The sequence below is a fragment of the Gobio gobio genome (genome assembly GCF_949357685.1).
Source record: "Gobio gobio genome assembly, chromosome: 22".
Lineage (NCBI taxonomy): Eukaryota > Metazoa > Chordata > Actinopteri > Cypriniformes > Gobionidae > Gobio > Gobio gobio.
Window position 1 is genome coordinate 18,925,790 of NC_137118.1, and position 23,032 is coordinate 18,948,821.

At 42.0% G+C, this 23,032-nt stretch overlaps 1 protein-coding gene across 2 annotated transcripts; it reads right to left on the reverse strand.

Moving 5' to 3' along the window:
* Positions 1-17,728: 17,728 nt before the first annotated feature.
* On the reverse strand, positions 17,729-20,607 carry LOC307118558 (fish-egg lectin-like). Of its 2 annotated transcripts, none has more exons than XM_079804212.1 (6): positions 20,439-20,607; positions 19,136-19,221; positions 18,813-19,040; positions 18,426-18,637; positions 18,106-18,233; positions 17,729-18,014 (listed from the first exon to the last, which is right to left on the reverse strand). In XM_079804212.1, exons 1-6 carry the CDS (start codon positions 20,585-20,587, stop codon positions 17,870-17,872), a joined length of 948 nt encoding a protein of 315 aa, XP_079660338.1. In that variant the 5' UTR covers positions 20,588-20,607; the 3' UTR covers positions 17,729-17,869. The 2 variants fall into 2 exon arrangements, with proteins under 2 accessions (XP_079660338.1, XP_079660339.1); XM_079804213.1 differs by lacking the exon at positions 20,439-20,607 and adding an exon at positions 19,699-19,901.
* Between the last annotated feature and the right edge of the window lie 2,425 nt (positions 20,608-23,032).

Below are 23,032 nucleotides of genomic sequence, written 5' to 3' on the forward strand. Positions count from 1 at the left end.
CTCCAAGGAGAACAACAGCTGTTTCCACAGCTCGCTGGGCGTTTTTCCCGTTGAGTGCTCACAGCGGGCTTGCACCTTTGAACCGCTGTGAGCCGCGGCCATTTCCCCTGTGTGCCTCGGCACTGTCGGAGCGGTTCTTTTTCTCTCTCACTAAAAGAGCAACAAGGTTTGACCCTGCGTCTTTTTCAAGATGTCATTCAAACTGGATGCCGTCGGTTTCTGTCCCCAGTTGACTGACACGATCGCTGTCTCTCATGTTTGGGCGTTCAGCACGCAGAGGCGGCTTTCGTGGATGAGTCATGTTCGCACTGTGCGAACATGACCATCGCAGTGCTACGGTCTAGGCTCCAATACCTCAAAAGGGGTGGAGTCCCATTGCGCATCCCCCGATCTAGTGGTCCTCCCGCTGCAAAGCAGAGGGCTGCTACTTTGGCTGATGCCTTTGGTGGAGATCTGAGGGTGACGGTCAGGGCACCCCCGCCCAGTCAACAGGCTGCTCGGGCCCCTCCCCCCTCCGCTGCGCCGGCGCAGTTCCCCGAAGATCGCGGTGGTCCTTCCCATGGGGGGCCGCCCGTTTCTTTCGGGGCTCCTGCTGAGGACATGTTATCGATAGCTGCATCGGGGGACGAGCTAATGGACTCTGGAGATGAGGATTCGGCTGCGTTGCCCCCTTCGGGTGTGGCACCGTTGCCCGAGTCTGATCCAGAGCTCACGGCTATGCTTTCCCGGGCCGCCGCGAGTGTCGGGCTCGAGTGGAACCCTCCACCGTGTCCCGAACCCTCGCGGCTGGACGATTGGTATCTCGGGACGGCCCGTGCTGGTTGTCAGCGCCCCGCCCCAGTGCCTTTCTTTCCGGAAGTGCATCAGGAGCTCACGAAGTCGTGGACGGCGCCCTACAGCGCTTGTTCACGATCAGCGAGTTCCTCCGTCCTCACTACCCTCGATGGAGGCGCGGCTAAGGGTTACGTGGAGGTCCCTCCAGTGGAACGGTCGGTTGCGATGCAACTGTGTCCTAAGACCGGCTCTGACTGGCGGGGCCATCCGCGTCTCCCCTCCCGGGCGTGTAGGTTCTCGTCCAGCCTAACGGGCAAGACCTACACAGCCTGTGGAGAAGCCGCGTCTTCTCTGCATGCCATGGCGCTCCTGCAGGTCTACCAGGCCAAAGAGCTCAAGGAGTTGCACGAGGGTAGTTCCGACCCAGGGGTTATGCAGGAACTGCGTACCGCAACGGACCTCGCCCTCCGGGCGACGAAAGTTGCCGCACGCACCCTGGGTCGGGCGATGTCCACTCTGGTGGTCCAGGAACGCCACCTATGGCTGAACCTGGCAGATATGCGTGAGTCCGACAAAGTGCGGTTCCTCAACGCCCCTGTCTGTCAGGCCGGCCTCTTCGGCGACGCCATTGAGAGCTTCGCCCAGCAGTTCTCGGTGGCACACAAGCAGACGGAGGCCATCAAGAACATCCTGCCCCGACATCCTGCCCCGCGCAGAGGATCTCTTATCTCGGTATGGAGCTGGATTCGGTCAGCCGGACAGCGCGCCTCACTCCAGAGCGCGTCCGGTCAGTGTTGAACTGCTTGAATACGTTCAAAGGCAGGACAGCGGTCCCACTGAAATTATTTCAGAGGCTCCTGGGGCATATGGCATCTGCAGCCGCGGTAACGCCGCTCGGGTTGCTTCATATGAGACCGCTTCAACGCTGGTTGCACGATCGAGTCCCGAGATGGGCGTGGCAGAGCGGTCAGTACCGGGTCCTAGTTACTCCTTACTGTCGCCAAACCTTCAGTCCGTGGTCAGACCCCTCGTTTCTCCGGGCCGGAGTGTCCCTAGAACAGGTGTCGAGGCAAGCTGTGGTCTTCGCGGATGCCTCATCCACGGGCTGGGGGGCCACGTACAACGGACACACAGTTTCGGGTCTGTGGATGGGACCCCAACTGCGTTGGCATATCAATTGCCTAGAGTTACTGGCGGTACGTCTTGCCCTGGCCCGGTTCAAGAAACCGCTTCGGGGCAAGCACGTACTGGTCCGTTCGGACAGCACTGCGGCCGTTGCGTACATCAACCGTCAGGGTGGTCTACACTCCCGTTGCATGCTCCGGCTCGCCCGCCATCTCCTCCTGTGGAGTGAGAAGTTTGTGAGGTCACTTCGTGCCATTCACATCCCAGGTGCGCTGAACCAGACAGCCGACGAGCTCTCTCGCCAGTCGACACCTCCGGGCGAATGGCGACTCCACCCCCGGAGCGTCCAGCTGATATGGGACCACTTCCGGGTTGCACAGGTAGACCTGTTCGCTTCTCCGGACTCGACCCATTGCCAGTGGTACTACTCCCTGACCGGAGGTACGTTAGGCATAGATGCACTGGCGCACAGCTGGCCCCGGGACCTACGCAAGTATGCGTTCCCCCCAGTGAGCCTTCTCGCACAGACACTGTGCAAGGTCAGGGAGGACGAGGAGCAGGTCTTGTTAGTTGCGCCCTACTGGCCCAACCGGACCTGGTTCCCAGAACTCACACTCCTCGCGACAGCCCCTCCCTGGCCGATCCCCCTGAGGAAGGACCTGCTTTCTCAGGGGCGGGGCACTCTATGGCACCCGCGTCCAGACCTCTGGAATCTCCATGTCTGGTCCCTGGACGGGACGCGGAGGTTCTAGGTGGCCTACCACAAGCAGTGGTAGACACCATCGCTTCAGCTAGAGCCCCCTCTACGAGGCACCTCTACTCTCTGAAGTGGAACCTGTTCGTCGAGTGGTGCTCTTCCCGCCGGGAAGACCCCCGAAAGTGTTTGATTAACGTTGTGCTTTCCTTCCAGATATTCTCAGATATCTTCCAATAAATAAAAAAAAAATAAAGTTGACTTCCTGCAGGATGGGTTGGATCGAAGGCTGTCTCCCTCCACCCTCAAAGTGTACGTTGCAGCAATAGCGGCGTATCGCGATGCAGTAGATGGTAAATCCTTAGGTAAGCACGACTTAATCGTCAGGTTCCTCAGAGGTGCGAGGAGACTAAATCCTCCTCGTTCTACCTCGATACCCTCTTGGGACTTAGCCCTGGTGCTCAGAGCACATCAGGGTCCCCCATTTGAGCCTTTGCAGTCTGTTGAGCTAAAAATCCTGTCCATGAAGACAGTTCTCCTGATTGCATTGGCTTCAATCAAGAGGGTAGGGGACCTGTATGCACTCTCGGCCGACAAATCGTGCCTAGAATTCGGGCCGGCCAACTCTCACGTTGTCCTGAGACCCCGGCCTGGATACGTGCCCAAGGTTCCTACCACTCCCTTTCGGGACCAGGTGGTGAACCTACAAGCGCTGCCTTCGGAGGAGGCAGACCCAGCCCTAGCTTTGTTATGTCCCGTCCGCGCTCTTCGCGCTTACGTTGACCGGACTCAGAGCTTCAGATCCTCACAGCAGCTCTTCATCTGTTACGGAGGCCAGCAGAAGGGAAAGGCTGTCTCCAAGCAGAGGTTGGCCCACTGGATAGTGGATGCCATTGTCTTGGCTTACCAGTCCCAAGACTTCGGTGTCAGAGGTGGCGGCCGTCTGATGCCTGGTCTGCACCCGTATGCTTGTGGAACGTGTGTGTAGGCTGGGTTCCATATGTTGCGGTCCCCTCAAGGCTACCCCATATGTGTATCTTCCACGGTACCAGCTACCCTACTCGGCTAGCCCCGTGTCTTTCCCTCGACAGAGCTTCCTCTGTCGTCTCTGGCTGTGTTCTTCCCCCCCTGGAACCAGGTTGGGTCCACTCCAGAGACTGCCATTTGTTGCACTACCCTGTTAGGTTAGTCCTTATGTGTATTCCACCTCTCCTTCCATTGAAGGATGTGGTCCGCAGCGTACCATCTCCCGAGACGGGAGCAGGAACAGCAGTGACTGTCCTTCCCTGCCCGGAGCCCTGACTCCCACTCTAACATAGGAGTGGTCCAGCGAGCTCAGGCAGGACGCTGGAAGGGCCAGCCTCCTGGCGTGTTGGTAGGGATCCCAATTCGTCGGTCAGTTCCGACGTACGTCGAACGTGACCGACTGAAAGGGAACGTCTCGGTTACGTATGTAACCCTCGTTCCCTGAAGGAGGTAGCGGAGTCCCGTCGCCAGGTGCTGTGCTTCAGCTGAAGGCCCGAGCCACTTATCTCGGCTCCTCAGTTGAAAACGGTTATGCGGCACTTCCACTTCCTTATTTATACCCGCAACGCGGGGCGGTGCGTGGAATGCGTGATACTACTATGTTCCTATTTAGGTATTAATTTGTTTTTGTTTTTTATTTACTTGAATATGGGTAAGTTCAATAAAAAAAGCTACTTTTTAAACAAAACGCTGACTATGTCTGGATCGGATTCAGAATGGTGACCAAAACACATATGAAGTAGATCAAGTCCTTCATTCTTCATGGGTTTGACATTTAATTTGGTAATATCAGGCAGTTTAGAACTTAATTGTGTTTAATGTTTGTTGATCGTGTTATTTTACATTTGCGGAAGCAATCTTCTATCACTTTTTCTGCTTCGTCTTGGACTGGACTTCATTTATATAGCGCTTTCAAAGGACCCATCGCCATCCAAAGCGCTTTACATATTGCCTCACATTCAGCCATTCATTCACCGACGGCGGTGTCAGCCATGGCGCAATCAGGAGTAGCTGGATTTAGGTGTCTTGCTTATCTTGCTCATGGACACCTTGACACTTGGTCAGGTGGAACTGGGGATTGAACCACCAACCTTCCGGTTTGTAGACAACCTACATGAACCACTGAGTCACTGCCGCCCACCTGTGCTTTGAAATTCTGTTTCAAAGTTTTTTTTTTTACAAACCTAAGCTAAACTCAAAAGTTGGCAGCTAATAATGCTAAACGCCACAAATTTTTCTTAAGTCGACTTGTTTAGTATAATTCGCTTGTATGAACTTCTGCCAATATGTGCCATGACTCTTTTTTAATATGATATGCAAGAGTGAGAGAGACATTTAGCTAGTATGTGAGCACAGCTGATTAAAAACGTCATAAAGACCACAGATAAATGACAGGCTAACCAGTGAAGCAAACATAATTAATATGCGTTAAATAAAATCACTCACCGTGACACAAGCATGTACCGGTGAGATGCAACAGGGACTGTAATCATTAACTTTCCTGCGGCCCTGAAATGAGACAATAACAGTGTTTGTCAAGACTATTATGGTTTGATAATCGAAAGTGCTGAACTTTATGGGGGAAATCCCCAACATCTATCCATACTGCCCTGTCAAACCAACATGCAGAATAAGGACTATAATACACAAACCCCACAAATTACTGTTGCTAAACAGCTTTTAAGCCTTTAAAAACCACTGGAGATATTAGCTCCACCGCTAAGATTAGCACAGGCTTATGCTATGATAACAGCCTTACATAAGCACGGTCTAGACAGATGTGCAGGATAAACCATTATTTCACGTTTTTCTGAAAATTGTAGGTCCACTCTATAACTCTGTTCCAAAAGCTACCTATGGTTTAAAAGCATAGATGAAGTACACACTACAAAGGATTTGAAATGAAGTGAATTCTCTAAATAATCAGCTGCTCTTAAAATCACATAACCCCAACAATGTTTAGGTGTCTCATTGTAAACAAGACAGATGAATGGCAACAGTTTAACCCCAGTTTAACAGTTTTTGTTGACGGAAATGTTAGACGCCACAGTCCAAAAGACCCTATGTCTGAATATTCATACTTCCATATAGTTGGCGAAAAACAGTATGTGACAAGAGTAGTATGTTCAAATTCACAATATTCATTGAACAGTAGGTACTTTACTATCCCATGAGGCCACGGGAGAGGATTTGTGAAAGCCACTGAAGTGACGTCTGACACTATAGGTCACATGACAATGACAACATTGTAGCTGTAGTATGTCCGGGTTTTTATTCATACACATACTGTAGATACTACTCTTACTTTTCCTGCAATAGAAAGATGGTGAAGATAAGTAGTATGCTAGTATGCTTTTCCGAATTCAGACATACTTTTTTAACAGTCGCAAACTGTGTTTCTTAGCAAATGTAGTAGACCTACCTACTAGACCGTATGTGATTTTATAGCCATAGGTTCCCTCTGAAATTTCTTATGGGTTTTTAGGCTAGTAGTTTTTGATTTTTGAGTAAAATGGGTCATTAACCTTTTTTGCAACCACGGCAACATAGCAACATTATCATAAGCTAGTCATCATCATTTCATACCTCACATTTTAAAACTTAATTGCTAACAAGTACCACACATTTGAGTTTACATGATTGATTAATGTATAGCAACTTATTACCAACTTTTTTTAAACACAGTAGGCCTACAAATATTTCTTAAATATATACATGAATGGGTTTGCATTTACATAATAATTATACACAGTACAACACACATATATTATGTAAACAAACACAAACTTTTATTTTGGATTTATTTGGGGTTTTTTTGTTCATTGACTACTATTTTGTATGACATTCATGGGTATATCTCCCCCAAAGTATAAACATTGAGCAATGAATGGGTAACAACTAACAACTGTTTGATTACAGACAATATTAAAAAAATCTACTTTTGTGTTCAGCAGAAGAAAGAGATTTATACAGGTTTGGAACAACTTGAGGGTGTGTGAGTAAATGAAGATGAACTATCCCTTTAAGAGGTATGAGTATATAGGCTTAATTTATTTTGTGAACAAAACGTGCAAGTAAACATTATTTTAACCCAAAACAGCTTAAGCATAAACCTATGGAACAGACGCATTCCCACCTGAAAAAGATCAAGAAAACCAGGGGCCCTCATATAATCACAAGGGCCACTAATAGCAAAGAGTCTCTCAACAGCTCTTCATGGAGTTTAAAGGGGAAAAATTGCTTGGCCAATCCATCAGATGGGATTAGAGAGATGTGTTCTAAGGATTTACTGTACATCCTTCAATCTAGACAAGACAACAAATGTAAAGTTGTGTTCTCTGTCCAATCAGGTTGTAGGTAAAACTCACTTCCTCAAAGCTGTCTTCAAACGCAGTAGATGTGTGTCATTAGCGTTCCAGTGACATTCTGTCCTCAAACTGATTTGAGGAGCCCTATAATTATCTCTTGTCCAGCTGTGAATGCCTCTGCTTAGCCAATAATGACACATTGTCAGGGAAATCGTATTCCAGGTGTATAATGGGTTTGGAAAGTGGTTGTGGTCACGAGAGGTCTTTTTACTCACCTATTAAATTTCAAATCTTAGACTGAAATGTAGTTTTCTCTGATGTTTTTATATCTGAGCCCAGTATGGGGCGCCGTTTGTAAAGCGGCTTACGCTGAAAATAACAGCAACATTTTGTCACATTTAGCTTCAAACAATGTTTAAGTATGGTGTTCGGGTCTGTGGGACCCGTTTTCGTTTTTTTATCAAAAGAAAAATTATGCTATTCATTATTTTTTCAAACTCAGACTCATTGGCCTTGGCTCATTTTAAGTGAAGAACATACATCAGAACACATTTTCAATTACCACACACTGTACACCCCCTACACATTTATATTACATACAGGATGTTCGGGAATGAAATTGTAGGTCCTGTCCTGTACCATCACATAATATGGGCCAGGGCCTGATGTTAGTGTGTGTGTGTGTGTGTGTGTGTGTGTTCATGCTTTTCTATCCTGGTGGGGACTTCAACCTGAATGCACACTGACCCATGGGGACTCACCATGTCACCGTGAAGACATAAATTGAGGTCCCCATGAGGAAACAAGCTTATAAATGTTTGTTTTTTTTAAATGTCTGTAGTTTTGGGTTTCCCACCTCCTCGCCTAGCCTCTGAAGGAAGTGACTTGGAAGGATCAGTCCTGCAGAGGAAGGATCCTTGACATTGAGAAACACCTTATGTGTGTGTAGGTTTAGGGGTAGGGTTAGTTCAAGGAGAGAGAATATACAGTTTGTACAGTATAAAAACCATTACGTCTATGGAGAGTCCCCACAAAGATAGTGAACCAGACTTGTGTGTTTGAGTGTGTTTTATGTTTCTGCCCCTGCCGTACCCGCACAAGGTTGTTCAAACACCAACACAGTCTGCTCTCACTTTCCCGCACAGTTTACCCTCTGTCTTGCGGGAACCAATCTTTATTTTCTCAAACTCTGTCCCAGCTGCAAATTGGGAGCAGGACACAATAAATATAGCTTTGCCAGTGTGGTTCCTTATCACAACTGATCAAGATGGCCAAAAGATTTGATGCTCTGAGGGCCTTGCAATTAATTTTGGAAGAGAGTGAAGCGTTTGATGATGTAGAGCAGGGGTGGCGAACATCGGTCCACAATTGTGGAGAACCACAATCCTGCATAGTTTTGCTTCAACCCTCATCAAACACACCTGAACAAGCTAATCAAGGTCTGAAGGGTTACTAGTGCTGCCTTCACGTGCTATCGGAAATTTCCTAATTCCCACTTTAGAAGTCGTGATTACGAGCTTGTTGCATTCAAGTGCTTTGTTGTCGGAGTGAACAGGAATCATGGTCATTCTTGCCTATTTATTGGGAAAATCTTATTAAAACCAACATCATATGTAGTCTCCCATGCACCGACAACCATATAAACATTCCAGATAGTCCGATTTCTGATGATTCTGTAATTTCAGTCAAATGCAGGCTATTTTCGCTGTGTACCAAACATACAACACGCTTCATATGATTACTCTTACATGTAAATATGTACTACATTAATGTCAAGACAAGACGACCTAAAAGAAAACAATAAAACCACACCTGCCACAGCAGTCTAGTTCTCCCCGCCACCATGTTTAAAGCTTATGACACGGCCATCTCGGGAATTGGGGTATCAAAATTATTTCCGAACTTCCCAGTGGTAAACACGACATCAGAGGGCGTTCATGTGCAATTTTTACCTAGGAAACTCGTATTTACGATAATTCCGATGGCACGTGAAGGCAGCATAGAAAGCTACAGGCAGGTGAGTTTTATCAGGGTTGGAAATTAACTCTGCAGGACTGAGGCTATCCAGGACCGGAGTTTGTCACCCCTGCTGTAGAGGAAGAGCTTTCAGTATGTGAGGATCACATTTCTGAAAATTCAGAGTCTGACAGTGACTTTGAAGAAGAGGATGAGATTGAGCATCAGCTAGTTCCAAAATGAAGAAGAGCTTCATTTCACTCTGCCTTCACTCTGCCTTCACTCTGTCCTACTCCAGTATGGACCTGCAGTTAGTACGTGTGTGAGTGTGTGTGTGTGTAATTGTGTGTGTGTGTGTGTGTGTGTGTGTGTGTGTGTGTGTGTGTGTGTGTGTGTGTGTGTGTGTGTGTGTGTGTGTGTGTGTGTGTGTGTGTGTGTGTGTGTGTGTGTGTTACCTGAATGGGTTAAATTTCTAATGAAGTTCAAATAAATAAAAATCAATAGTTATGAAAAACCTTGCTTCATTTGTAAATTTGTTCAATTCTTTCCACTAATATCTTGATAATAATTGCTTTTTTTATTAAAAAAACAACCAAAAAACGAATAGCACTTTAATACATAAATGTGATCTAACAACGGTAAAGGGCAAATGTAAACCATATATGTTGTTTATATTGCTTGTAATTGGGATGAAGTAAACATCTGTAGGGTATTTTAGCATAAAATAGTTTGATTGTGTTGAATTAAGAACCCAAAAATGCAGCGGGTCCACCAGACCCACGAACACTGGCTGAATAACAAAAATATGAACACCACACAAGGGATAAAAAACTGGTATGAATTTTTGATGGTCACTTTTTAGCACATTTACAACAATATTTGTCAACTTAGAGATATTTTAAATAGTTAAATCTAAATATTAAATGTTAAACCTAAATGTTAAATCTAAATGCTAAATGTTAAATCTAAATCTAAATGTTAAATCTAAATGTTAAATCTAAATGTTAAATCTAAATCTTAATGTTAAATATCAATGTTAAATAAAATATAAATGTTGAATCTAAATGTTTCGGGTGAAACTAAATATTTAACTAATATGCAAAATCAAAATGCCGATAACTGGAAGTGCCAAAATAAAAGCTTGAGGAGGTTAGTGTGTGTTTATAGCATCTTGTCAAATAAGTAACAAATAAAAACCATCTCATCCGAGGAAATTGACTCTTAGACATGGATTATTGTGATAATAACAACCTAAAATAATAAACACGTTTGGAGAAACTGTATTTGAAGAGTAGGCTAGTGTCACTTTTATGAAAAGTGCGGGACTTATGACCTGTAGCCATAATAACCGGGTCTCACTTTGACTGAATATTATGTCCTCACTCATCATGTTATCACTCTGTATATTTAATGTGTCTTTAATGTTTATATGCCCAGCAGTCAAAAAACAGGTTTGAGATTGGCAAAGGAAACAAAGAGAGATACATTTTATGCTTTTTTAAAGTATGCACTCTGACTCTGCTTATTCACATTAAATTCAATGTCTTTATCATTGTGCCTCTGTCATCCATCAGCTATAAAAACACACTACTGACCTCCTCGAGCTTTTATTTTGGCACTCCCGGTTATCGGCATTTTGAATTTGCATATTAGGTAAATATTTAGTTTCACGCGAAACATTTAGATTCAACATTTAGATTTAGATGTAACATTTAGATTTAACATTTAGATTTAGATTTAACATTTAGAATTAGATTTAACATTTAGAATTAGATTTAGCTTCTATAGATTTAACATTTAGATTTAACATTTAGATTTTAACATTTAGATTTAGATTTAACATTTATCTAAAACTCTAAAAAGTGACCGTCAAAAATTCATACCAGTTTTTTAAACATTGTTTGAAGCTAAATGTGACAAAACGTTGCTGTTCTTTTCAGCGTGAGCCGCTTTACAAATGGCGCCCCATAGTCCTGAATGTCCAGATTAATTGAGAAACATTTTTTAGACAAACAAGTAAATAAAAAACTTTAATGCAAACATAAAATGTGGAAATAATCATGATATTGAATGGGTGTGTATATAGACAAAACCTCCACATTTAATAGATGATTTCTTAGGTTTATAGGTTATAGGATGAAGGTTAAAGATTAAGTAAAACTGCATGCACAAAACAGAAGGCAACTATATGTCCCATTGCCAGATATTCTTTTTGTGACTGGGAAGTGGAAACTACACCAAACGACTAGAGACTAAAGATTGTCAAACACTTTGCAGGAGCTGCAGAGTAAACACTGTAAAGTGCTCCAGTGAACCATAGTAAACTGACATGAAAGACTACTCACCATAGCCGAAGAGCGCCCTCTTGTGTTTAAATAAAACTCTCAATCCTTTCTAAAATATTAATTCCTGGGATTCGGTAATATTTAAACATTAACATTTTTTAAACTACATTTTAACCCTATATTATTAAGATCATATCAAACCTCCAACAAATCATAATTTTCCCACTTCAAGCATTAAAGACCTTTTATTACTTTTTTTTTTCAAATTTAAACAAGGATTAAAAAGGATTTTACTGAAAACTTGTTATAAAACAAACATCTATCTACTGCTTATGTGTCTCTCATAACAATTAAATAACTGAAAATTTAACATTTATGATTATTTTCACATTTTTATGGGACTGAAGTTAAACATAGACAAATCGTGTCTCTATTTTTGTAAAAAAAAAAAAAAAAAAAAAAAAAAAGCAGGTTATGTGACATTCCAACCCGATCTCACGGCAATTCGTACATATTTTACGAGGTGGCTAATTCGTACGAATTTGTACGACCTCACTCGTACGAATGTGTACGATTTTTGCTAATTCGTACATATTTGACGAGTTGACAAATTCGTATGAATTCTTACGAATGACCTACCTCAAACCCCGCCCCTAAACCTACCCGTCACTGGGGTTTAGACAAAACGTACAAATTGAAAACGAATTGGTCGTGAGATAGCGTTGGACATTCCATGGGCAGGGGCGCTGCTTGGGGGGAAGTTGGGACAATTCTAAGGGCCCACGCACTTTTGGGGCCCCCAGAGATTGGTTTTATTAGTAGTAACAGTACTAGTAGTAATAGACATTTTAAATGTATAATCTACCAAAAAGGTACAAATATAACAAAATTATGGCTTATTTCTGCATTTCCGGCAAAATCCAGCAAAACACTCCACTCATGAAACGCTCACAGGTAAAACGACATTTGCTCAAATCCCACTCCGACATGAAATGTTTCGGTACTGTAGGCTACTATATTGTTGTAGCCATTAAGAAAAGGTATTTTGTTTTATATTTATGTTTAAATATTATAATGTTATTTTTTTTATGTCTATCTATGTTGTCAATCTGTCAATCTATGTTGATTATGAAAAGTGAATAGCATGAGTGAGAAAGGACACATCGTAAGATGCTCAATGCCAGAAGACACGGAGTGGGTCAGATGATTTTGACAGCTTCATCAAGTTTTGTTTAGTAGAAAGCCTTTCTTTAAAGTTAATTTCATTTTGTATACATTTTATCTTAATTTTAATCAATGTTTCATCAGCCAATTGGGGCATTCTGGGTTGAGCGAGCGGAGCTTAATGGTCAGTATTATTAAATAGCAGACAAAGATTTTGGATAGCTAGGTTGGTGCGGTAGAGGGCCCAAAATCATTTTCTTTCATCGGGCCCAAAATTGCTAGCGGCACCCCTGCTGAGATGTCAGTTCATTTTGGTGCACACAACATGCATCGCATTATGAAACTATTCTTTTTGACATCTTGCTGAAAACATAGACTGAACTTGAGGCCACGGGCGATCTGCCTCCGGTAGCTCACACACATCTTCCTCTGCTTCGGCCATCATCATCCGACTAAACGCGCGCTAATTATAAGCGGGTGATGCGTAGCCACCTCTCGCGAAGCAGCCTCTCCAACGTTTCGCGAGACTTGCGAAAGTCATATTAACTTATTTTGAAATATATAATATAATTATTACCATTTGACAGAAACGGAGGAACGCCACCGAATGTAACTAAGTGAAAGTACAGTTTTTTCACAAGAAATTTACTTGAGTAAGAGTAAAAGTACCCATCTTTAGATATACTCTAAAAGTACAAGTTACCCAAAAAATTTACTCAAGTAAATGTAATTCGTTACTACCCACCTCTGGTTACTACAGCCTACAGTTAGCTAGCTAGTTATGCCTACCAAACACCTGCCTCTGCAGTGATCGTTTTACACCGGATAGTTTTACAAACGTTCATCGGAGACAACTAGGATTCACTGATAATCCACTGCCGGACTGACACAGAACTTCATCCGCCCGTCCCGCCAACATCTGGTGCCATCATTGCAGTACGTGCCACTAGTGGCCAGTTGTCTTGTGTGCTTCTTACTGCTGCTCTCCCGCTAGTGGGCGTAGTTTCAGTGCAGACAGTGTCTATAATTAAAATTTGGCACACATTTAATAATAAATGTTTTCTGTGGTGTGACAAACTCAGAACAAATATTGAATTTTGACTTTAAATATAAATTAATGTTAAAACAATACATTTTAATTTTATCTTTATTCAAGTCGTTTTTTTTTTTACATTTAAGTACATTACAGTTTTAATTTAACTTTTAGATTAACACATTTTAATTGAATCATTATTTAATTATTTGATTTACCTGTATGTAAGCACAGTGCAGTGTTAATGTACAAACTGTGTATTTACAATGTTAAAGTGGCTGACAACAAAAAAATATTCCTATTAGGAAAAAACTGCCTCGTTTTTTAACTGTGCAGAGCTGTAGCTGAATAGTTAGGCCTACTACACTACTGTATTGTAATGTCGGTCATTATGGTGGTACTTGGAGAGCCAAATATTTTGTGAGGTGGTACTTGGTATAAAAAGTTTGAGAACCACTGTTTTAGCGCGTCAAGTTAAATTAAAATGAGAAATGTTGCTTTGGCAGCAAGCTAAAAACACAGTATTTATTTATGAGTTAATAAAAATGTAAGGGAGAGGGACAACAACCCGAATGCAACAACATAAACTCCCTAACCAGAATAATTAAAAATATAGCTAATTTAATTAAATATAATATACATATGTATATAAATGCATAAGTAAGGGAGAGGACAGGCCAGATCATCCATCATACAAGCAACGAGATTTGCGCTATCCCAATCATTTTTGCTTGCAGGGAGATCGTGGGGTCCAGATGCATCTGCATAAAGTCCCTTACCAAAATACATTGTATTTTCGCCAAGTATATAAAGCCCTGAAAATAGCTTTGTTTCTCTTTGACGGTAACATACAATTTAACCTGCGACTTTTACACGTTTGATACACTCGCACCAATCAAATATAGACATATGAAACATAACACGAATGCAAATTCTACGTTTATTTGCTTAATATGCCGTTTTTAAATCCACAACGGTCCTATTACCCACAATGCGTTGCGGCTTATGCAAACACGCAGCCTCGCTATTGGCGCAAACCTAGTGATAACGAATACGAAGCAGAAAAATGGACAAAGATTCTTTAGCTTTTGTGAAGTTAGTTCAACTCTTTCGCATGTACTACCACACAGGTCCGACTAGTCTTGAGGCTGGTCCCACACCGTTGTGGTTAGAGCGGTCAGCGCACCACAAGATCAACTACTAAATCCATACGCTCTCTCGCGCCGCATTGACTCAATGCCAGCTGGGCCAGCGACAGGCACGCTCGTCACATATACAACTATTCACTGTTTTCAACCGCGTGTTTATTATAGGTTTCAGACATTTATTAAATACACATAAGTAGCAGCAAACCAATGCAGATGTAGAGTTTGTAAAATACACGCCGATGTCTATAAAAGCCGTAAAAACAACCCTTTTTCCATTATACTTAGACAACGAGGTTTATTCATATCAGATACACATTGTGTAAGTAACTTTAAAGTTTCCTCTATTCTTCTCCCAGTTCACCGGCCACTTACTTTCATGTAGTATTTTGGCAGAAGTGGATGTGTTGTAAATTCAATAGATTCGATTCTCAACAGCTCCAATAACGCGATCGTTATGATTAAACAACAAAACACATCAACTGTAATAACTTGCGAGGCCAGGTTATGTTCCCAAGGTCGCTTTGACGCCCTTTCATTCCCAGCCAGTGGTTTTGGAGGATTTTTCCTCTCCTGGGGTAGAGATTGGGAGCAATGTACGACCCCTTGGTCTTGCCCGGTGCGGGCGATGAAGATTTATGTCAACCGTACATCCCAGTGGCATAGATTGAAACAATTATTCGCGTGATTGGCAGTAAACAAAAGAGCTGCCGTCATCAAGCAAAAATGTCTCATTGGGTGATTGAGGCTATTCTGTGGCCTATGACTCGCGTCGCTTCACTTTGCCTCCAGGTGTCACGCTCATTCAACTACAGGAATGGTGTCGTCATAAGGCTCTCTTTAAAGGTCCTGTTCTTCGTGATCCCATTGTTCAAACTTTAGTTAGTGTGTAATGTTGCTGCTAGAGCATAAATAATACCTGTAAAATGATAAAGCTCAAAGTTCAATGCCAAGCGAGATATTTTACTTAACAGAAGTTCCCTTTCAAAGCCTACAGCGAACGGCTGGTTAGGACTACATCCTGGTATTTCCTGCTTTAATTACGTCAGTAGAGCAGTAGAACAGATTAACCTCCGCCCACAAGAAAACGCGAAAAAAGGGGGCGTGGTCTTGTTGCTGTCCCACGTGGAGAAGAAGAGGACGTCGCGTGGAGAAAAGGAAGTGCTGCGTTTCAGTGTGTTTGTCGCCATGTCGTCGAGACGCTGTTATTTTCATCCCGGAGTCAAATCACCTTTGTTTGGCTTTCCCAGGGACGCTGTAGAGATTATTAAGCGCGTATATATCTCCCGTTAAGAGACGTGACCTTTCCACGTGCGCTAAGCTGCTGTCGAATCACAACACAGGACCGTGCTACGTTCGCTAAGCTGCTGTCAAATCGCAACACGGGAACCGCTGACACAATCAGAACTCGTTACGTGTTTCTGAAGGAGGGACTTCATAGAATAAAGGAAGTCTTCAGTCGTTTGTAGGACAGTGAAAACAGCGGTGTACAGATAAGTAAATTGTGTTAAAAATACAGGTTTTTTTTACACGCGAAACATGAACACATGTTATATTGCACACTGTAAACACAATCAAAGCTTCAAAAAAACACGAAGAACGGGACCTTTAAAGAGGCTATTCTTTTGGAGGAAATTTGTTTTGCAGAAGGCTGGTCCTCTGTTAACACCTTTGTTAAATACGTGAAGACGTCTCCTGGCTCCCAGGTTATCTGCTTGAGCGGACGCTTTCCACAGTCTCCATGTAGAAGGCGTTATGGTATATCGTTCCCATAGCAACGGATCGCAGTGTTGAATGAACCTATGAAAGGGAACTTCTCGGTTACGTATGTAACCTTGGTTCCCTGAGTAAGGAACGCGACACTGAGATTCCGGCCATTCCCTATCTTTGAGTAGTAGCTTCCATCATCTTTAAAATTTGATGATATGACACCTAGCAGGCTGATATGAAGCAAACGTGATGTATTCTCGGGGTGGTGCTAAGCGTCACTGGCAAATCAATTGGTTTGTCACACCGAAGGTGTTCCCATAGCGACGGTTCACAGTGTCTCGTTCCATACTCAGGGATCCGTAACCGAGACGTTTTCCATGTACAATAACTAATAAATTATTTTTAAAAATGCAATAAGCACATAAATTCAAAAACAAATGTTTGCATATTTACAGTATTAATCTTTTTTTACAGAACCACTCAACCTCTAAATTAAGTACTTATACATAAAAAATAGCAACCTTTACAGCCAATTTCTGTTACATTTATAAAATATTGTACAGAATACATTTAATCAAAGGAACCTGCACATTCACAGTATTAGTTATTATTGTACACAACATGTTAAGTTGCTTGAATTATAGGAAATACAAGCTTAGTATATCATTTAGAATATGCAAAAATATCTACATTAAAAGACGATTATCTTTACATATATTTGTAGGCTTATATCTTTATACTATAACATTGAAGTTATTTTATACATATACAATTACATTTTATCCAAAGCAACTTAGGAACAAATTAGGAGTTTCGAAGCAGCAATAAGTGCAGTGACAAATTCTAGTTAGTCTAGCACAGTTTAGTTAATCAGAAACGAGCTAGTTTTAATGGGTCAAATGTTCACAAAAAGATGCATCTTTCGCAGTCTCCTGAAAATGGTTGGAGTTAGTCAGGTTATTCCACTAGCATTAAATGGTCCAGGAAAAGGTCTGTGAAAGTGATTGTGCCTCTTTGGATGGCACCACAATGCATCATTCACCTTCAGAACACAAGCTTCTGGAGGGCATATAAATCTGAAGCAGTGAGTTTGTGTAGGGGTGCAGAGCCAGTTGTTGTTCTGGAAGAAAACGGTGCCTTGACTTTAATGCCAGTGGCCAAGAGAGCATTACAACAGTCCAATCTGGAACAAGAGCTTGGATGACAAGTTGTGTGGCATGCTCCAATAGGAATGGCCTGATCATCCCAATGCTGTACAAATCTGCAAGATCAGGCAGTTCTAGCATGTGGTCTGTGACATTTAACTGATTAATTACTAGAAGAAAAGGTAGTCAGGCTGTTATTTTTTTATGTCATTCAATAGTCATAAACATGCATTTCTAGTCTTTAAAAAAAAAAAACCGAGCCATATGAATATATACATTTTTTAATTTCCGAGGTCAAGCTGCAGTTCACCCGAGGATGCACTCTGAGATCCACTGAACCAAATAATCTACAAAGAGTCTGTTAAGATGGCATCATAATGCTTTATTGATTCAACAGAAAACTAGAAAAAGTACAGCTTTTAGCTGTAGATTTCAGTTTACATTGACTGAAAACAGGTTTCTGTTAATGATTGAGCTCCTGTTACTGCAGTGACTCATGACAGACTATAAAGTACATCTACGGATGGAGTCATCAACACAGACGACCCACAGCGTTCCCAAGTCAAAGCTCACATGCTTGTGACCATTGGGACAGACGACGATAGCAGTCCAGTCGGAGCCAGCGGGGTTGGATCGAGTGATGCCAGTTCTGCAACAGACAAAATTGGGTTTACGTTTACATCAGATCATTCATCTACTTTTGTTCATACGAAGTTTAATATGTTGACTGTTCAGTTCACCTTTGGTATAAAGCCCCTTGAGAGTTGACACCAAAGACACTGCCATCAGTTGCTACTTCAATCATGGACAGAAGTCCGGCAATATTCTCAAACTTGCCAGACCCGGAACAGGCATTATTAGACACATCCTGCAAGACCCAAAGAAACAAACCAGTAAACCATAGTCACATCAAGAAACCATTTGCTGCTTCCACATCAGTTTCTTTAGGAAGGTCAGGAAAAGAGGAAAACTTCTGTGGTCACTATTGTGGTGCTTTTAAAAACCTGGTGTATTTCAACTTGTACTGAAGCCTTTGTATTTAACATTGTGACACAAGTACCTTCATGATGTAGATTTTGTCATTGCTGTTCACCCCCCAACAGCTGTACGGGCCACAGCTGTAATACTTCAGCTTCTCAGAAAGTTGAACCCAAGGACTAGCGTTGACTGGCCATTTGTTGATAACATCCATATTTGAACAATAAATGTCATCATTCACATTGACACCTGCAGGGATCTGATCACCTCCAGCATCCACCTGTTTGAGAAGGCCTAACGTGCAAACAACAGGTTGGATGACAGATTAGAGTAACTGGAACAATAATAAATGGATGTCATTGGGAATGTGGCTTTAAAACAAGCACTACAAATTAGAAAATCATGCATTTATGACAATAAACATTATGAATTCTGTATATTTTGCGCTCTGCACAGTCAGTCTCTTCACCTGGAATCTGCACAAAGCTGTCACCCTGCAGCCTGTAGATCCTGTCTGCTGTATCCACCCCGAGCTGACCAGCAGGACCAACACTGAGGTGCTTTAGGGATGTGTGGATCCTTGTGAAGACATTATTAATTAGGACAAACGCTTCGTTTTGCTTGTTCACTCCAACCACTGAACCGGACCCAGCGTCTATCTGCTTCAGGGTGCCACACACATCCACACAGTATAAAGCTGTGAACACATGGTGCAAAATAAGAGATTGCAAATACACATACTTTTACAATGAATACTTTGGGATAAGCCTATACATCACATTAGAAGCTCACCCAGAGTGTGAATGAACTGGCAGCTGAAGAGTAGCAGTACAATCTGATAGACCTTCATTGCTCCACGAAACAGTTTATGCTTTGACCTGTTCATAAATCCTTTAGAAGTAAATTCAATTGACCAGAAGCAAGGATAAAACAGATGACAAAACCGATAAACATAAACCCTATTATCTGATCGGGAGTAGTGCTTTCGGACGCTCATTTCCAACTGGGGGGTGAATAACCGTAATTGCGACTCTTTTAAAAAAAAAATTGAAGTGATATAAACTCGCAATTACCTTGTTTAGTTTTTTTTATTTTTATTACCTGCATGCCGGAATAGCTTCTATACCTTATCCATATCTTTCGATGGATTAAACACGGACATAACGTTACACAACATCACTGCAACAGTGCGTGTGGATTGTCACAACTAGGCCTACACCAGATTCTCCACACCTTCCACCCTCACACACAGCTCGCGCGCAATCACCGTATAGCTCTAATCACCGCACCTGCAACTCAATACCGGAGCATCAGGACTGCATGTATACCCAGCAGCGCACTCATTCGGTCATTACCATTGGCATAGCTATGTGATAGCCATGGGTTGGCCAGTGTCATCCCTGATTGGATTGAAGCTTGGCCAGCTGTACAAGCGTTTCGCTTTAACTGACTTTTCTCCGTTCGAAGAACTTTTGACACTGGTAACGTTACAAAGGACGGCCTTCACACTCCAGCTGAACTGAAGATGTCACTTCACCTATTAATATGGAAAAACATTATGTACCCCTGTAGAAAAAAATTAATCTATAAATTATTTATTTTCATCAAGGTTTATCTTTATATTGCTTTTGTGTTTATATTTTGTGTACTTTATATTGTGTAGGTTTAGGCTAATCCTCGCGTGTTTTGAAAACATACTTTAAAAGTGTAGGGTTTATCCAGGCTCTGATTGGGTATGTCACATGTCAGTTTGGTCTGGAGAGCGATGTGATTGGTCAGCGGGGGCGAATAGCGGAGAGAGGTAAGCGATGACACGTGGGGTGCTTTCATAATTCCGTTATATATCGAGTGAAAACTAGCCTGGGAAAACCCAGACAACTTCCGGCAAATTTAGATTTGCTCTGCAAGTAGTCGACGTAGTAGACGACAGCGCAGCGACGTTGAAGCAGATTTTCCGCTGCTGTGGAGCATCACTCGTTCGAATCAGCTTTCGCGTCTGTTTTAAGCGATTTAAACTTTTCATTTTCGTTAAAACCCGAGCAAAGAACAACACTCGAAGCCTTTATATCTGAAAAAGATGTTATCGCTGTCTTACCGACTGGATTCGGCAAAAGTCTGATACCAGCTTGGCCCTTTGGTGGCTAAACGAATGGGTCTTAGCGAGAGTCCTCTGGTAGTGATGGCCAAATGAGGCTTTCTGAACCACTGAGGCTTTCCAGCCCATTGGTTCACCAAAAGGTTCATTTAGCTGAAGCCTCATGAAACAGTGTGCTCCCTAGTGACACCTGCTGTGCAAAGCAATGTATCGCACACAAATCTATTCATCCTGAGCAACCAAATTGTCATAGTGTGGGCACACCCTTTTTCAATTGCCTGTGTATTAAATAAAGTATTTTACTCTGCTTGTATTAACCTATGCACACACAACTCACACAAACACACAACTTTGTGTTCAACTATTCAGTAGTTCTTTGGGTTAGTGATGACAGTGAATGGCCCAAATGATTGTAAAGAAATTATTGTGTGTGCAGTGCTGATTGGGAGTGCAATAGTGCATGGAACTGGGAGGCTATACATATATATATATATATATATTTCTATCTGTATTGTCTTTATTGTTTGATGAAACTTTTATCTTTTGTGTGAACTTTGTAAGGTGTCCTTGAGTGTCATGAAAGGCGCCTATAAATAAAATGAATAATATATATATATATATATATATATATATATATATATATATATATATATATATATATATATATATATATATATATATATATATATATATACATACACGTATTATAGGTATTACAACTAGATATAGGCTCAGAATGAAGCAATGACGTATTCAACAGAAACCGAGGCCTCGTTTGTCATCGTCACGTGATTTTCACGGAAACGATACAAGCCTCGAATCGGGGCTTCATCTGGAACGCCCCTTTTTGCTTGACACAAGCTCCGGAGCCTCGCTTCAGATGTCCCATCACTATCCTCTGGTAGTGTTAATGTTTTACAAAATATAGTTTTAAGTCCTTTTCAGGAGTGAATGAAGATGTTTAAAGCTCAAATCTGTGGTTTATTTATAAAGAGAGCGCCTTTTTTTGTAAATTTGATCTGCCGTTTTCGGAGTTGTGAGTTCCAGTGGTTCAGCGGCGCTCAATCGATCATTGAGCCCGCCGAGAGGCGCCTTTCCTCGGCCAGTCCTTCTGCCGTCTGCCGCTGGCTCTGATGTCTCTGTAGTGGTTAACCGTCTGGTCTTGTGTAGATCTAACGGCTGATCTTTGCAATCATTAATCTATAATTTGTTCCTAGACAGATCGTTTTGTCTGAGGGCAAAGTGAAGTTCCATAACTTTATATTTTTAAGATATTAAACCTTACCGTTGTAGTCTCCTAGCGCTGACTTTGACTGAATTGCTTTATTTATTGTATAGCTTCTTATACCTTTTACTTATACTTTTATAATTGCTATTGATGATCACACATAAACTGACATTTAACAAAAAGAGACTGGGTTGTGTTTTGTGTCATATTTAATTTATTACAGTGATAATCATAGCCTATATTGTGTGTGTGTGTGTGTGTGTGTGTGTGTGTGTGTGTGTGTGTGTGTGTGTGTGTGTGTGTGTGTGTGTGTGTGTGTGTGTGTGTGTGTGTGTGTGTGTGTGTGTGTGTGTGTGTGTGTGTTTTTAAATGTAAACGAAAAGAGGCTGGGTTTTTTATATTTAGTTTTGTTATAAACATGCATTGAAGATAATATGCATTGCCTGCACTACATATATACTGAGTGATACTGTCAAGAGCATTGTAGGCGGACTAGTGTCCTCTCGTCCTCGGGAGTTAGTTCTCCGGAGTCAAACTTGGTAAGTCACGGACGCAAGTCAGAAGTTCGCGTACGAAATATGTCATAAAACACCACTGCCTCATTTCATAAAAAAATAAAAATTAAACATAATAATAATAATAGCCACACGAATGTGGTTCAGGCAACGCGTAGCTAGGCCTACATTGATTATCTTATATATTTATAATAAAACGAAGTATAAAACACCCTGCCTCTTTTCGTTTACATTTAAAAAATAATATATTAAACATTAATACGTGGTTTAGGTAAGGTGACCAGATTTCTGAAATGGAAACCGGGGACATTTCCTAATTGAGAACACAAGTACAGACAAGAACGCATATGAGAAACGGCCAGAGTCTCAGATGTTTCTCTGCCGCTCTGCATACGTCATCTCCCTCATCGCTCTGATTGGTTTTAGGTCTATCCAATTGCGCTGAGAGGCATTTGAGCGACACCCGTTGGTGAGGCCCCTTTGGAAATGATTTGTCTATGAAGCTTTGCCAGACCATAACTCAGTTACTGTACTGAGAATGGTCTGGTTTTAACCAGGCTAAGTGAAAACAGTAACAGATCCAGAAACGCACACTGTAATCCAGAAATACATGCGAGATATGCACAAAACACACAAATGGCGACCCATGCTATTCAAAACTGTAAATGCAATGAAAACACAGGCCAAGCATGTGATACCTTAAAAAATTAAATAAGGATTAAAAGGAAATGAAGGGAGATAGAAAACAAATAATTTGAATGGTAAAAGAAGTTCTAGTCTAATTGTAGCCATTTAGGCTAAATTCTTTGCAAATAGTAATTTATTTAAAATATGCACACATTCACTATTAT

Coding starts and splice junctions, on each gene's coding strand:
- LOC307118558 (XM_079804212.1), bottom strand. CDS start 20,587: ATGAACCTTTTGGTGAACCAATGGGCTGGAAAGCCTCAGTGGTTCAGA. Junction 19,222..20,438: donor ACTTTTGCCGAATCCAGTCG/GTAAGACAGCGA, acceptor ATTTATGAACAG/GTCAAAGCATAAACTGTTTC. Junction 18,638..18,812: donor CAGCTTTGTGCAGATTCCAG/GTGAAGAGACTG, acceptor TTTGCACGTTAG/GCCTTCTCAAACAGGTGGAT.